At 38.8% G+C, this 18,239-nt stretch overlaps 1 protein-coding gene across 1 annotated transcript in view; it reads right to left on the bottom strand.

Annotated features, from left to right (window-relative positions):
* The window catches only part of SEMA5A (semaphorin 5A), a 246,221-nt gene extending 229,484 nt beyond the window's left edge, over positions 1-16,737 (bottom strand). The window contains exon 1 of the mRNA XM_075705196.1: positions 16,599-16,737. Within this exon, the coding sequence (XP_075561311.1) occupies positions 16,599-16,731 (133 nt within the window). The 5' untranslated portion in view covers positions 16,732-16,737. The remainder of the gene's footprint in view (positions 1-16,598) is intronic.
* Between the last annotated feature and the right edge of the window lie 1,502 nt (positions 16,738-18,239).

Below are 18,239 nucleotides of genomic sequence, written 5' to 3'. Positions count from 1 at the left end.
ATCGTACTGCCTGCTGATCACAGCTGACAAACAGCAACATCCCTCCCCTTCCAATTCTAACCCTCCCCCTTCCCAGCGTTCCCCTTCCTTTCCTCTGCCCTCAGTTCACATGCAGCACAGTAAAATACCTAACACTTTAGTGAATTCTCCCTTCTTACTCCTGATGCTGAAAACACTTAGTCAGACACACCTTCAACCTGGATTTTTTTTTCCCCTTTAAAACGAAGTATGCATGTTTACTGTTCTGCACACATTGGTCTCAGACTTGAAGTTGTCCATGGAAAACTGTATCATGGTATACATACTGTCATGACAACAGCTGGTCTCCAACACACTCTGGGTCCTTTCGGTACATTCAAGACATACTTACCCTTAGCAAAAAAAGATTAATTTTTTTTTTTAATTGCTATTACAGGACTGAAATCTGCAGGCCTTATAACTCAAAAACATTCCCAAAAGAAAATACACATTTTCCCATGGAACTAAAAGATGGGTATTGAAAAAGTTGGGTTCTGAGAAAGCTACAGCTCTCTTTCACATGTGGTGAATCACATGCTGTGGGTTTTCCCAGGGGCTTTCAGGTTTTGGGTGGTTGTGGGGTTGTTTGGGTTTTTTTTTAATAGCTTAAATAGGAAACAAAGTTTGCCATGGCTCATAAACCTATGGCAAAGCAAACGCACCAAAGTCCCCTCAGCTCCTAGGAAAGGTCAAGGGAGGCTCCTAAAAAGCTTTAAAGACAAAGGAAGTTAACAATCAAAGCTGGGCAGGAGGATGTTAGACAGTCATACAAAAAATGAAAGTCTAGAAATCTGTCTCGGTTTTACTTTAAATTTAATATCTGCCCAACAGGCCATAGCTTGTTTGGTTTACATTGTCCAAGGACTTGCCAAGGGCTGAGTTCTATAGTTCTTCACAAACGAAAAGTAAAGTTCTCTCTAACCTAAGTTTCATTATTCATCCCTTCAAAGTAGAGCTACAGTAAACAGTAAAATAAATTGAGAAATGACTAATAAGGAATAGAGTGGTATGTTTAGAACTGAATTCAGAAGTGATCTTTAATGGTAAATAATAAAGTTAAAAGACAATAAAGACCTCCTGGTTTCATTAAAAAATTAATGTAGATATTAAAAATTTTAGTAGAGTTTATGGTGTATGTATGTGACACCTCATGCCATGGTGTCCTTTTTGAAAATAGTGAGCACAAAGTTAAACATACGTGCAGTACCACCTTCTTCAAGAAACTCTGTTAGTAAAATAATAATAGTAATAATAATACCACAAAAGCTGAAAACTAGTAGATTTGCAATATTAACAGCAGTTTCTGGGTTACATCTGTATGACAAATTCACTAATCTTATCATAAGAAAATTAAAATATACTACCACATGCTAAAGTTATTTTATAATTAAATGTATCTGATCTAAGGATGATATAATAATCCCTGTCGTCCTGAAGCCATATAATGATTTTAGCCTTAGACCTTCTCTTCCTGTGACACTCAAGTTACACTACTGTCCTCTTCAAAGGCAGCGAGACAAGTCGGAAGTCTCTGCAGTGATGTGCCACGTTGACTCCATTACATCACCCCTACTGCCCTGGTGCCATCCTCATCAACCCCAGGGGAATCTATTAAGCAAGGTATCATGGCTGGCAAGAGGTGATCCACCTGTTCACTCAGCCAGTGCACCCTGTTTTGGGATTTATTTGCAACATTCGCTCTTTAAGGACACAGTCAGGTGCGCTTGTAAACACTGCTGTGGTGTTTCAGGACTCCATTGTCCTAACTATTTTAAAACTAGGACTGAGAAAAACAAGATTTTCTTCAGTAATTTCTGTGCATCATCGGTATCAGTTCAGTGTGATTGTTAAGTTCTCATTTTAAAATTCCCATTATAATATAAATATATCCATGAATAATGAATTCACTCAGAACAACTTCAGGAAAACAAGCATTGCTCTGTGTTGGAAAAAGAGAAGAAAAATGGCATGCCAGAGCCTGTTGTATCTTTTACGATTCACTTTTGTCTATACTTTTTTCCTTACATTTCCAATCACTAGTCTTTTCTAGCTCTTTCACTGTATTCTCTCCTCACAGAAATGCATTAAACACACGCATGCTGGTAAGTCATTGACTCACTGCAGATAAAAGGAAAAAGGTACCACAGCTTAAGCGAAGAAAGGAAATGCATGCAAACACTATTCCACAGGTTCCAACAAAAAAAAAAAACAAAACAAACAAAAAAAAAGTACTCCATCATGACAGTTCAGCCAGAGAATGGCTGTACTACTTCTAAAACCAATCACAATTCACCCCTGCTTATCCGAAAGGGGCTGATGCTTAGTTTGCCAACAACATAACTTATTTTTCTAGGACTTACTCAAGGCATGTGTTGTTCAGCATTCGTGTACAATGATTCCACGTTTTAAATAATTTTGAGCAATAAGTTTAAAAAAAAAATAAGTAGTAAATAGTGAGAAGAAAGCAGCTATAGTTACAAATATGTAAGTGACAACATAAGATATAATATACAGGTGTTTTTTTCCTCAGATGAGCTTCTGAAAACACAGCTGCAAACAGACTTTTAGCTCAGGCATCAGGGCTTGTCCAGTTGTCATTGCAGTGGAGAGAAACTTGTGCTACACCTGAACAGACTACCTTGTGCACTCCTCAGGCTGCAGTGCCATGAAGCTCCACCACAACTATGGTGGTTCTATTTCTGGTACATAGTGTTTAAACCCATATAAATGCAAGTCATTCTTTACATATTTTGTACTTAATGTACATTATTGTACATTACTTAATGACTTAAAGTCATTCTTTACATATTTGTACTTACTTTGGACCAAATTCTTCCTCTATCCTAGCCTAGCACTGTTGCAAAACAGGCCAGAACGGGCTTTTCCTGGTGGGTATTATTCCTGTTGGATGCATTAACCACAAAATCATTAAAAGTGCCATTTCTTTTGAGAAAGACAAACAAAGACAAGACAAGACAAGCAAATCATAAACCAAAAAACTCATCTAAAAAATACAGTAAGCACAGCAATTTTTTTCCATTTCTCTTAGAGAAAAGACTCGTTCTAGGAGTTAGAAGTACCCCAGCAAAAGCAATATGCTAACTACACTCATCTCAAAATCTGAGCATGAACATCTGCCCTGCTACTTGCTATTCTTCCATAAGGCCCATGGTAGAAGCTGAACACTTTGAAGACAGCAGCTCAGTGCAAAGCAGAAAAAGTCTGCCTGTTACAGGCTGCTTTTCCAAAACCTGTAATTCCAGACATATGCTTTCGATATGCAATGGTATTTTGGCAGATCTGCTTCCAGGACCATATACCTCCTTAGCTTTAAGATCTTGACTGCTTAGGCAAGTTGTCTTGCAGAACTGTATCACTAAGGAGACTGTGTCTTGCCCATGCTGCGGAGTTCTCTTCCACAGGAGGTTTGGGGAAAGGCCCACAGCGAGATGCTGTAGAGTGCCTCTTGCCTAGGTTGTGCATGCAGACTCGCTGTAGGATGCAAAGCCAGGAGCACTCAATAAAGTAACAGCCTTGGGTCAACACTCTGGGTATTCATTAACCCTTTCTACATGGCTCCTGATGCTGTCCTTCTTTAGCATCCATTTCAGAGGCAGAGAAAATTATTAATGATTCTTACAAGAGTAAAGCTTAAAGGTAGTACCGGCGTTGCATTTTAATCCCAGAGTTGAAGTTATGTTGGGATGTCCACTTTTTCATACATATGGTACAAACATAGAATCATAGAATCACAGAATGCTTTGGGTTGGAAGGGACCTTGAGAGATCATCGAGCCCAACCCCCCTGCAGTAAGCAGGGATTGAACCTGTGAACTTGGCGTTATTAGCACCATGTTCTAACATCCAGATGTCAAGGGTAAGGATGGTCATGGATGGAACAGAACTAACAGTCTTTGCTACCAGAAGGCTCTAATAATCTAAATGGAGTACACCAGAAGCAGACCGGACACAACATATGCAAAGAAAAGTACTAGTTCAACAACAAAAAGATGGTATCAGCTGACACCATTTCATGCTTCTGTGTAACATGAAAGGATTAGGACAGACTGGTCTGTTACAATACTCAGTATTGCATTCTAATGAAAAAGACATTGCACGTAGCCCTTACCATACAGAACACATTTATACTTGGGCTGTGTACACCACTAACTTTAGTAATACAGAATTAAGAGTATGTGGACATCATAACTGGGAAACAAAAGAATATGTATTTATAGTAGCTAATCCCTAATTCTCAATAAAATTGAAAATTAAAAATATTTCTTATAAAAATCAAGAATTTTTTTTAATCTAGATAATACATTGAAAAATATAGGCATTCTGGTAATTAGACAGTAAGAACTGTACAGTTTCTAAAATAGGGATCCAGGAAGATATAAGAAAATAAAACATCGTTTCTTCCCACCAAGGAAAAAAATAAAAACAATTGTTTAGGCAGGGTTAGCTAATGCAATCCAATCCTCTATAAAAGAAAAGATGGAGTTACGACTTTGCCCAGTATGATTAAATCAGCAGCCACAAACTAAAAGATTCCTCTTTTAAGTCTTACCACACTACATTTGGTTCCCCTTTGGAAACATGAAAATGTGTCAGATCTCCATCTGCAGTTCAGAGCTCATCTTTGCTTATGGTGGGGAGGAGGGGAACCCAACAAAAAGACAAAACCAACCTCAAAACTACAGCTCCCTTTCAAGATCCAGTATTCTGGAGGTTTCTTTAGATCACAAACAAGGCAGCTGCTTTCGTTCTACTATCCAACACAACTTAACACAGTCCTGAAACTTGCCTTTCCTTACAAAGAGAACTGCAGAGGCCAAGAAATAAATATGTAGCTCTAGCTTTTTCTAGAAGCTCTGCCAGCTCCCCAAGCTCACTACTTTAAATCATCTGTAATAAAACAAATCCCAAGACCATAAACCTCTTGACATTTTCCAGAAAGTTCACCACCTGCTTATTGGGCCTTCGTTTTTTAAACAACCATTACAGCTTCAGAACAATTTTGGAGGTAATGAGGCAAGGCTATAAGTAATTTATTTATTATTAATGGCAAAAACAGAAAATAAAGCATACTTAAAGTGTATGTTTCTTGACTTTAAACAAGTGAACTTGAACTTCTTTCTTAAGGCTACTGTAAACTTACTTCCTTCTACCTGACTCCTCGCATCTTTCATTGGTTTTCTCATTAGACACAAAGTCACTGCCTCCACGAGTTGTGTACCGCTTTTCCAGGCAGGGCAGATGCAGTCACAGCAATTGCCCTGCCCTGGTTCCCTGACCTGCTTTTACAATCCTCTCTAACCTCCAAAGTCTCAAGGTCTAAAATCCAGCCTGCATTCCTGTTTTCTTCATCCTGCCAGAGCTTCCCCAGCTAGAAGTACATATTTCTGCATTCTTATGTGTGTGCATATGTCTATTACTGGGATAATTAAAGGGAATTTGGGTTCTGACTGTCTGTGCCCTCAGGGAAGAGACAGTAACATCTGCTGCAATGACTACTTATTTCTTATTTTTCTGAACAAGGGTTTTGAATTGTTTATGCTTCATTGTTCAAACACACACATTGCATACAAATACAAGAAGGTGTAAGGGAAAAAAGATTGAACCCCCACCTAGATGAAAGTGGTTTCAGCGCTGTGAGCACATTTTTGTATACTCAGAATCACTTGCGAGTTCTACAGAAATTATGCGGTGACAAGGTATCAGCCATGATATACAATTACAGCCCCTCTGAGTTTTCTTTCTCTCATACACAGAAACAGCATGAAACTAGAGCCCCAGACCATTCCAGAAAAAAAACCAATAAAACCTATTTTGCAAAGTTACACTAGCCAGCTGGAAGAGATCTCATTAACCATACCCTTCCCACTTCTAAGGAAACAAACCCTTGACTCAAACGTGGCATACCTGATGTTGTAATATTTTTAAATTATACAGTATCAGTCATTTGAGGATAGCATTATATTTTAAAATAATAACAAAGTATGCTTAACAACAGTTTAAGTTGCCAAGAACTGTGCTTAAAAAATTTCAGTTGCCTGATCTTCTGCACCGTATTTTGAATAACAAATGTAAAGTGACTGTCAAGTAAGCGAAGAGTTGAAAAAGGATTTCCAAATCTTGGTCTGCTTTAAAGCAAAAGGCGTACCAATCTTTACTAATTATTCAAATTAGGAACCATGAAAATATCATGCCAGCAGACTACCATGAAGAAACAAATAAAAATTAAGGAAAAAGAAGGAAAGAGCCAAAACTGAAGCATCTGAGTTTGGGGGGCTCAGTTCTGGGGTTTCCCCCATGATGCATTTAAGTACAATACAGACTCATGTTTATCTACTTGCAGATTGCATTCAACTGTCATTCTTACTCTGTTTACATCATCACATACATCTGTTCTCATTATTTTGTAATGGAATATTCATAAGTATTAGCCTGAATGACATCACCTTGACATAAACTCAAACCCACCGGTGTAGAAACACAGTAGGGATTGCAATCTGCCCTCTCCCTGTTTAGATTTTCCACAGTCTTGGCTGTGGGAAACTGCTGTCCTCCTAGTAATCATTAAACTGTTTTCTTGAAGCTGTCAGAAGCAGATTTAGCAGCCCTGCTATTTTTGAACTGTGTATACCCCTGACTGTACAACAGATAGGAGCTCAGGGGCAGTGGATGCTTAGAGGAGAAAACAAACATAACAAAGACTTTCCAGAGGGGGGCACCTGGAGAATGACAAGACAGATTTCAGGTGTCTGCTTGTAAGGGCAACCAAGGAGTCACCTCCATTGCATTTCACAGCTAGGATGAGTCTTCTGTATATCAGTAAATAGCTTAACATGCATGAGAAGAAGGAGCTTAGACAGGAAGCAAAGAGATCTGAGGGATCACTGGAAACTACTAAACCAAATTAGCAGGCTACACGTGATGGAATGGTTTACAGGTTGTATCACTTCAACTCAAGATTCTTACGTATAAACACACAGACATATTCAGGCAAAGGAGGAGGCATCCAGGCCAGAAACATAAAACACATACAAACTGCACAGTTAACAAAAAAAAACCCCAAAAACAACAGTTTTAAGATTAAAGGTGACCAGAAGCCTGTCATCAGATTAGAAGCAGATTAAAGTAGAGATGGGATGATGTTGAGGTAAGTAGGCCCAAGAAGGTATACAACATAAAAACATAGAGAGTGCAGTGCTAGTTAGAGGTGCTGAAGCAAAGATCCAGAGAGTTTCAAAAAAATTTTCAAGGAATGTTCTGTACCAACAGCACCGTAGTGAGAAAGCAGTAGGACTAAGTTCACATGCTTTCAGAGACAGGGAAGCCCACATGCTTTTCCCAGCAAGCACAGCTCCCCCTTCCAGTTACCAGTTCTGGCTGCTGCACTGCCACTGCCTGCCTTTCCGAATGTGACACAGAGGGACAGACTGACCGCGTAACACACTTGACTTCCTTAGTCATGCCCTCTCTTCAGAGGGGCTTAGCCTTTCACTTTTTAACACTTGCATGCTGGACTTGGGAACCAGTCACAGAATTCATTTTGAAGGAAAACATGTTGTATGGGTATAGGAAACCAGTATTTGGTCTCAACATGGAGGGTTTTTTTCTCAATTTTTATATCGGTATTGTAGGGAACAGAAGCATAAAGCCAACTGCCTATAGACAGTCATAATAATGCCATGTTCTTTTTGTGGGAAATATCTATGTTTCAATTAGCAAGACCTTGTTTCTAGAATTGACCGTCCTGCAATGAGGCATTCTTACTTATGTTGGCATGTGAACGTACTAAACTTTTTCATTTACACTGTTTTAGCATAATACATTTCTTGATTCTGTCAATTCTGTCCAAGACTATAGCTCTTAAAATATTTTCAGGTCTGAAGACATTTCATTGAAAAAATAAAAAGACCAACAAAACAAGTCATGTTGTAACACAAAGGACATAACAGGGTAAATCCTGACACTAATCTTGGTAAGAGCTTAGAGCTAGGACTTCAAAGTGGAACACACTCCCCACCCACTCCACTCCCCCACCAAAAAAACAAAAAGATGCCTGCAAGCCAAAAAAAGGAAGTGACAAGCAAGAAAAAGAAGAGGAAAAAATACAACCCAACAAACTACAGAATAGCACTTCTCTTTGTAGAAATTATTTTTGTTCTAAAGACCACTGTCAAATTCCAGGTATTTGTCATGATTAACAACTACTTTAGTCAATATACTGTAGAGCTAGTTGTAAAATGGTGAGCTCCTAATTCTCAGAAATGGTAGAGAAGAACCATATTTCTTTGCCCAGAAAGCCTTCAGAACAAAACCTGAAGTGAGCACTGGAAGTGCAAAGAAAAGCTGATGACAAGTCAAAGTGTGGTCTCACCTGAATGTGACAAATGGCTGTGTAGCAAGTGAGTACCTACCATGTTCAGCCATGCAAACAAAATCAGCTGCTATTCAGCATCCTATAGTCTTGTCAATAGCAAATGAGTAGTGCTGCAGAAGGGAGGCAGGAAAGAAAGCATGTGAAAAAAAATCACTCTGAAGCAGCACTGACTGCACTTCTCTACTTCTACCCATTCTGTCCAATAAAGAGAAAGTATCTCTGAAAATTTATTTAAGAAATTGAGGGGAAAAAGGGAAAATTAACACGTTTTTCCTCCACACCTCTAAGATTCCTGGAAACTGTAGAACTCTAGGCAAGGCCCAAGGGCAGGCCAGGATTTCCCCAGATCTCTCGGCCGATGCAATAGCCAGCAGAAGGTGACATTCAGTGACAGGCAGTAAGGGCAGCAGGTGCGACCAAGTGTGTGCAAGACAGGCTCTGCAAATGCTGCACAGAACCTGTAAGGGAAGGCCACTGGAACAAGTTTTTCCAGATATTTGGTCCCTACCAAGTATGAAAACAGAGTTGCGCAGGATCAGAAGGCCAGTAACTGCAACTGTCACCATCTTCCATGAACTAGCAGTGTAGGTTACATCAGGAGAAGTAACTGAGAAGAACTGAATTAAGGATGTTTCTTGGGAAACGTAGAGCCGTGCTGCTGCCGCTGCTGTCAGAGGCCAGGCAGGCTGCACGGGCACCCTTGCCAGTGGTGGAGCCCACAGGGCCACCTGCTCCACACAGCAGAAGTGCATCCTGCCGGGCTGTGACAACTGTGCAGCCACGAGCTCCGTGAAGAGCTGGGCACAAATGGGTTACACCAAGGCAAGTTGAAAAGGGCAGATTCTCAGCTCCTTAGCCATGCAATGCTAACTACCCATATACATGCTCTTCCTCTTCAGTCAACACTCACTCAGCTTTGGACATGTTGCAATGCAGTCCCTGAAGAAGGAGAAGAACAGAATTCACATGAACCAGGGCGGAGATTATGCATAGAGAACTTAAAAGTTCAGCAAAACATGATTTACTGTGCCAGATGATTGAGAAACAATGGATATGCTTCATTAATGGTTTTTCCAACGTAGTAGAATACTCATAGTGACAGCTGTCAATAGAAGGGACAGAGTATACCTTAAACTTCTTAGGCAAAAAATTAAAATACTGTCTGGTGGAAAAAAAATAAAATAGAGAAAAATGAAAGCAGTATTATGTTGCCTCTCGTCTTTAAACACACCAACATGTCTAGATGATAGAACTTCAGCTGCTTAGGAGCTCTATTTCTTCATTGCTGATCTGTTTCTTTAACATACTCCAGTTTGGATGTTTTACAACCTTTCAGTAAAAACTCCCATCTCCATTAAATATACATCTTTTTTGAAGACGACAAAAAAAAGAACAAAAAACCAGATTTTAATTCCATCTGTCCGCTTTGTACAGCTAGTGGAATGTGGCAGGAGCCTCTCACTCATTCTGCTGCTTTGTTAACAACCAGGACATTTCCCATGCTCCAAACTTCCACATTAGGGAAACAGGGAAGAAATCACCCATGGCAAGACTATGGAAAGACTCATAGGACATGTCTGCGCAGCTCACTAGTCATTGCAGCCACTGCTGATTTTCGATTATCAGAAACTTATTAAAATTATTAACATTCTTTGATAGTCCAGCACTTGGCTGGGATACCAAAAGAAATGTAAATTGATGCTTGCTTTAAAATATTATCACTCCCACCAAAAAAAACCAGTTAGCCAATATGCAAGTCCTTTGCTTAGAGAATTCAGTCCTTGCCATACCCTGTTTTTTATGGGAATGCACACCAAAGAATACTGCGTGATTCAGGGAAATAGCAAGCGGATAGCATCCTTCAGTCTTCAAAGCTATAATTTCTAAAATTAACCATAAGCAGTTGAAAATTGCCATTCCCCAGCAGGCACTTAGTCTCCTGCACAAAAGTAAAGGCAAACCTGATTTGATACAAAAAATACGCAACTGGTGGAGGAATTATTTTCCTCCTTAAGAGTGGCTGGTCCTTGGCAGGGTAGTGCAAGCAATCTCATGGTCTTATCATCTAGACAAAGCAAAGTTGCAATATCTAGCAGTCAATTTTTCTTCACTGATGAATCATCTTTATTTAAAGAAAAACTCAAAAGAAGATAGGGGGTGGAAAGCAATACACCTCAATCCCACTGCTGAAGCCGGCAGGAGGTCTTTAAAGTGTATTTTTAAAAACCAGTGGAAAGAAGGAAAAGCAATAAAAACTGAGCAGCTTAGTAGACTACTATTAGTTTAAAGAGTAGCTTATGGCAAGATTAGGGGAAAGAGAAGAGAGTACAAACAAAAACAAGTTCATACACCATGTATCCTTCTTCATTCAGCCCACATGTTATTTCCTCTTGGCACATGTTAAGTGCATGCACTCCATAGACAAACCACATGATAAAATGAGCAGAGCGATGTTCTGAGCCTATATGACTTAGACAAACATCAAATGAGGGAATTCTGTGGTGGTTAAACAATAAGGTTAAGAAAATATATTTCTTAGGATTCCCAAACCAAGGAATCAAAAAATAACTATGCTATTTTTCTTTTCTGGTTAACCTCAAGTAGAAATGATGGGTTTATGTTCATTTCTTCTATGGATTGAGACATGTTATTTTTGAGCATGTTTATTCAACAGATAACTTCTTTACAGCACAGCATGTATTTAAAATATCACTAAATACAGCTTCTAAAATTATGTCAACTGATGCTTTTTTGTTGAGACAGCACAACCTTAAATTCTGATTACTTTATGGGACCATAAAAGAATGAGATTTGCCCCAGAGCAGATGATCTCAGCTGTACCCTCAACATCAATTAAGTCAAGTTCACAACTGCACTTTATTTCTGATAGAAAAGCCTAAGAAATTTGACTTTACGCAGGTGAACTGCAGGACAGTCAATACTTCGAACTTCACACGTGAAATTGGAGTTGGGTCAATTTTTTTTCCAGCTTGCTCTCACACACCACTAAGCAGTTGGGATGTCCCCTTCAGTTCTACGTCATGGATGGGATCTGCCTACAGCACAAGTCTTCAGCTAAATGTGTGAGTTTTGACAGGTTTGACAGTTTCAAAGTTCAGCAAACATAGGGGGGAAACAGGATGCCACTGTAACTACTTTTACACTTTTCTTTTTTAATCAGTAACAAAATATCAGCTCCATCTACCACAGAGGTTCTGTAGAGTGGGTGGCTAAGTGCTTTGAAACCTATGGAAATATTTAGACAAACGTTACAGTACTCAACTGGTTTGCTTTGGTTTTTTGCGTAAGAATACTTCAACTTTTATAAACAGTTGTTGTTTCTCACAGGCATCTTATTTTTCTAAGCACTGTTTGCCTATGATTTACCCCTCACTGTTCCTACCCAGAGGAAATTTGGTTTCCACAGCCTTTTCTAACTATTTAGGTTAAACACATCCCTTTACTATATTAAGAGAGTGTGTTTTCCAAGAAGTTGACCATCTGTAAAGTGTATAAGGGTTTACTGAGCTAACATTTCATATCTACATGCACATGAAAGCATATCCAGATAAAATAAAATGTAATGAAAATGAAAATTGTAAGGCTCTATCTTTAATGACGAGCTTATTTCAGCCCTTCTTCTTTCTTAACTCTAATTTCAAGCATAAACATACATACTTACACATTGTAAACATACGGAAATGTATGCAAAGACCAATAATCTCACACTATAAGTCTCTGTGTGTCCATTCTGTCACCTGCACCTTGTTTGCTTGCACCCAGTTCTGTAAGTTGCACACAACTTATAGCCTCTTGACTCTAACGCCTCTGTTGGACTTACACTAGCATAGCTGATGAATTCTTAGTACACGCATGTAACACAAGCAGACAGGTTTTAAAAAAAAAAAAAAAATTTTTTTTTTTTTTAAAGCCTGAATTTCAACAGACTAGCACACCTTTGCATATCTGGAGGCAGACTCCTCCTTGGAGAGAGAGGAACTTAGAAGACAGACTATGCATCATCACAGTTAGTCCCACCACATAGAACACTGAACCGCACACTAGCGGGCTGATCCTGTGTCCATACTTAGAGGTCTGCTTTTATATAAATCTGATCTCTGTGATAGTTCCTACCAACTTTAAATAATGAGAAAAGGAAATTTTCAGCTTCCAAGGAAGACACAAAGTGCTTTTTTCTAGTCTAGGGAAGACCTATGACAACAGATTTTAGAGCTGAAACATTTTCAGATCTACAGTAGACTTGCTTATTTATTATAGTTTCTGGGAGAGAGAAAAGGTGCATTATGCATTCTTAACATTAATTATGCAGATAAACAAATTACAACATGATTATACTACTGTGAGAGACATAAAATGAAAGAGATTTTCAGATCACGTCAAAAATCCTTTGAAAGTGCATGCATCTCCCTCCCCTACTTCTGCAACTTCTCTTTCCACTTCCACCAGCAAACAAAGTACTTGTGTAAAGGTTCCCAACTGGTGGGAGAAATTCTTGCCATTCGGTATCAGGAGCTATATCACAGTCTTTCAGCTAAAACTATTTAGCTGGGAAAATCAGTGATAGAAATAGTATATGCCTCTTTAGTAAAGGTAGCTTGACAGGATCATCACCTAAGTGAGCAGTTTTTGATGGGCAGTGCGAAAGAAAGTAAGCTCTTTCAGGAGATACACTCCCTTTCATATTTCACCATGACAACTCCTGGGGACTACTTTTTCTTTTTATTAGTTTTTTGCAGCTGTTCATCCATACGCTACACCAGACTCTCACTCCATTAGTTTTATTTAATAGTTTATACTCCATCTACCATGCCTCTCAAAGGAAGACAAATCAAATAAGTACATTGCTATTTTGGCACACCAGAAACTACAAAAAAAGGCTTTAGTCAGTTATAAATAAAACAAAAGAGTTGATATCTCTGTAAAGTTAGTACTGAGTTTACAAGCTTTAAAGTACCTACCACCCAATACCACTCAGCCTTGGTTCATGTTCAGCATCCCACATAGCATTTAGCTCTGGTGGATCTCATATTATTGTAAGATGACTTTACAGAATAGGGTATTAATGCAGCATTTAAATTAAAGGTTTCATAGTTGTTAAGAACTGTTTTTAGGACTCCGTGTTGGTCTAGCAGCACTAATAATGTCAATAGATACAAAGGGCATTTACCTATAGGCATTCATGAAGTCAGTAAATGCTGCAGGGAGAATACAGAAATTGGGAAGAGGGCTGGTTGAATCCTGCCAACTCCTACTGCAGGATTCATTCAGAGTAGCTCTTCTCACACACATCTCTTTTTTTATACTTTGATACCCCAAGTAGTCCTGCAACTACAAGTCAACTGCTGTGTGCCCACACCAGTTATGTTACCTAGCTATCACATACTGTATACTGCGTTGCAAATATGTTTCTACACGTACTTTCTAAGATTTGCTGATGATTCCTGACAGATTATTGTGGCGAGTATGAACTACAGCTTGTCAGAATATTTTTAAGTGAAGGAAAACATTTTTAAGATATGTCAGTTCATAAAAGCTAAGGTATGTCATGGATGTATACTGATTAATTATATTTTTACCACAAAGGTCAAGAGGGAGTCTGGCATTGAAAATCTTACTAAATCTCATATTAATAATCTGACAATAAATGCTTCTATATAATTGTATTTCCCACACTTATTTACAGCAAAAAGTAATTGGTTTTGTTCATAAACTCTAACTGTGACACTATCAAGAGATGCAACTGAAACAATATGAATGAGCAGGCCTCTGTCCTCAAAAAGCCTTAGCATAGTAACTTAGAACTGGAAGGACATGACTAGAAATTAAATATGACAGAAAACAATAATGGTCTAAAAGGCAAGATCAGGCTAAATTCAAGCTACTCTTCTAAATGTTGGCTGAATCAGATTCATGAACCAACACATTTTTAATCAACTTTTAGCACATGGCTCTGGTAATGAGTCTCAATTATTTGCTTTTAGAGTTGCATATACCAAAAAGAGTACACGCAGTGATCCCTTAGTTTGTGAAATTAAGCAGTTAAGTGCCAGAATTTTAACTATGCTACTTTAATTTACAATATTGTGTATGCGTGTTATGATAAAAATAACTTTTTTAACTAAATTATACACACAACATGAATGCTAAGAAAACCAGTTATTTCATCAGAATAAATCATACTATTTAGTCCATCAATAAATAAGAAATAAAGGCCACTACTTTACAACAGACTGACGGTTTGCAGTTCCCAGGTACAGAATGTAACCACTGTAGTTATTCTCCAGTGTACTGGAGAAAGGGACAACTGCCACCATTACCCTTATTAAACCATTAAAGTGCCAGAACAAAAATACTTTCTGTAGAAAACACAATATTATTTTCTCTAACTTTATGAAAAGAAGGGAAACAATCTTTTTTCAATTAAAATTCAATAAAACCTAATTCATTGGAACCAAAAAAAATTACACATGTGCTTTCTTAGAAAAACAGGAGGAATGCAATATGTAATATAACACATCTTAATCCCTACCTCCCCGTAGCTCCAATCTACTTGGAACTCGTTCTAAGTTGCAATACTAATGGAAAAATCTAAATTCAAATAAATAAAAAAATCAGATAAGTTACTAAACGCCTCATGTTTTTACAGATAACATCCTCCAAGTGTTCTTCGCTTTGCTCCAACTGTTCCTCAGTGGTTCATCCCAATACTCAAGACGACAAACACATGTATGAAGAGACAGGCTTGGCAAATCAGGGAACTCATGGTGGAGCTCCAATGCAAAAAGGCTCTAGGTATGAGGTGTAAGAAGGGACAAGGTGACAAAGGAGGAATTTAGAAACACCACATGGGCATGTGAGGATTGTGTCAGGTTAAACAAAGTTCAATGGGAGTTAAGACTTGCATGGAATGTCAAGGGCAACAAGAGCAGCTCCTACTGCCACAATAGTAATGAAAGGTCAAACAGGGAAAATATAAGCCTGTTGCTGAACTGGGCAGGTGATCTAGTGCCAGCAGACACAGATGATGCTGAGGGACTCAATACCCTCTTTGTTTCAGTCTTCCCAACAAGGTCTCAAAAGCATCTGGTGTTCAGCAAAGGGGTTCAAGAACTACCAGCAGTAGATGCGGCCTGAGTCAGGGATGACTTGCAATATCTCAACCTATATAAATCCATTGGATCAGACAAGCTGCATCCACAGACACTGAGATAACCAGACACTCTTCATCTCTGAGAAGTCACAGAGATGAAGGAAGGTCCTCAGTAACTGCAGGAAAACAAATGTGGGGAATACAGGCCAGTCAATCTCACTTAAGTTCCTGGGAAAGTTATGGAGTTAGTCATCTTGGAATGCACTTTCTGGACATACAGAGGATAAGAAGGTGACAGAGAATAGTCAGCATGGATTTGCCAAGGGTAAATAATTCCTGACCAACCCAATGCCTTCTATAATAAAATACCTAGTTTTTATGATGAGGGGAGAGCAGGGGATGTCATTTATCTCAAGGCTTTCAACACTGTCTCACTGCAAGTTAGGATGTTACAGTCTGCCTCTTCAGGTGGGCACCCAGATGGGTAAAAAGCCAGTTGGATGATTAAGCCCACAGAGTAAATGTTTAATGGACATTACTCCACCATGAGGCCAGTAACAAGTGGAATATCACAAGGCTGATCCTGGGACCTGTCCTGTTTAACACCTTAATCAATGACCAAGGGGAGGCAACAGATACAGTCTGTAAAGTTTGCAGATTACACCAAATTCAGAGAAACAGTTGATAAGCTTGAGGGCAGGGCTGCCATTCAAAGGGACATAGATAGGCTGGAGGAATGGGCCAAGAGCAACCTCATGAAATTAAGTGCATGCATGCAGAGTCCTGCACCTGGAAAGGAACAACGCCATGCAACAGTACCGGCTGGTTTTAATTAATCACAGAGGAAAATGAGTCACCCATCTTTAAATAACACGTTCAGCATCAAATTGTGAACAAACTTTGCAAGCCTAGTTTTATTTAACTTGCATGGAATACAGTCCAGGTTACTATATAACAGCACTGGACGCACTTTTTTTTTCCCTCCATACCATTATACATTAAAAACAGAGGTTTCCATGAAGAGATTACACAGTCCTTAGCCTACTTCTGGAAGAGTTTTTTTGCGCTTACCCCTTACCTTTGTACGCAATAACTGGGTGCTCAGCTCTGTGGCAGTGGGTATCTTCTGTTGTTGTTGGCTCCGGTATTCCTAATGCCCCAAGTCCTGCCAACAGCAGTGCAAGGAGGCAGCTTCCTTTCATGGTGGTCATGCTGTCCTCCACAGCAGTCACTTCTTTTAACTGGCTACTCTTCTTGAACTCATGTGGGAAAAGCACCTGGAGAATTTTAAAAAAAAAAATGTACTCAAGCACAAGAGCAAACCACAGAAAAAATTAGGCAATTATTGATGTTTAAAACAAAATGAAACAACATCGTTTTCTGTCTGTGTAGTATTTGACTCCTCAAAAGTACACTATCAGCTGCTTCTCTAATTACTTCATAAACTTATCATCAGTTACACAATTTAGGAATATTGATTCCTTTAATCACTCAGCAAGATTCAAAAACTGTTATTCATTCCCCCTCTCTTCTATTTTCATTTCTTATTGTGTGTGGGGAAAAGAATGTTCTGCAACATTTTTTTATTTTTTTATTTTTTTTTTTTAGATAGAGCAAGTGTATCTAAATCTATGTTCCATGCTCACTTGGATCCACTGCCCCTCGCTCTGCCTTCCTCACAAAGAGTGCTTTGATTCCTTCCAAGTATAAGGTAGGAAAGTAATTGCTCCTTCATGTTACTGACTGTTTTGACAAACAACAGCCCTTAGAGCATGTATTTTTTGCCTATCCATAGAGTATGTATAGCACAGCACAGAAACAGTGGGACAAGGTTCACCTCAATGCTCTGACAACATACTTTTGCTTTACAGGAGGGAAGTTCACTGGTTCTGACATTGGCTTAATCCTTACCCGTTTGCCAAGACTGGTAACAAGGTTGAGTACTGCAGATTCTAATGCTGAAGACCCCTTCCTACTAAAGTCTAGACACCAATCAACAATGTAATGGTTTTCATACAGTACCAGAATAAAGTTGAAGTTCCAACTCCCTGATTTTTTGAAACATTCAATAACCAGACACTTATAAGTAACAGAATATTCACAGTGTCAACAGCATTTTAGATCCAATCCAATTCCTTTAGCTTTATCATAAGAAACATCCTAAGTAGTAACAAGCTAATGCTGCAACCCAAAAAACTTTCGCCACTAGTGGCTTTACTGAGTCCCACGAACTTGCTTGCTGACAGCACACAGTTATGAGACATCACTGCCTTTCAGGGAGGGGAAGACTGGAGATTTGAGACAACTGCATAATGGCAGAAATGTCATTCTGATAATTAATGGAGCAATTCAGGAAAAAATAATAAGCAATATTGACTTCTAATACATTTGATCTCACTGAACTGCAATGTGCTGCTTAATAAGGTGGAAACTTTTTATTTGTGTAAAATAAACATCTGAAACACATGAAACAAAGGGCTGTTAATTAAAAGATACTCCATGGTAAGACCAGTGTGTTTTAAAAGCTACACTCAGAAAGCAGAATGTGTAGTAAACATTGCTCCCTAACATTACTGTAGCACCAGCTGTCATAAGATGAACTGTTCTTTTACCACTTGGGTTTGCTGCCTTTAGAAGCCTTCCAGCTAAGACCTGGACACATCTAATCCTCATTAATTTAAACTAAAGTAAATAGAACAAAGACATAATACGTCTGAGT

Source organism: Pelecanus crispus, chromosome 2, assembly GCF_030463565.1.
Source record: "Pelecanus crispus isolate bPelCri1 chromosome 2, bPelCri1.pri, whole genome shotgun sequence".
Classification (NCBI taxonomy): domain Eukaryota; kingdom Metazoa; phylum Chordata; class Aves; order Pelecaniformes; family Pelecanidae; genus Pelecanus; species Pelecanus crispus.
This window is presented reverse-complemented; position numbering and strand designations above follow the sequence as displayed.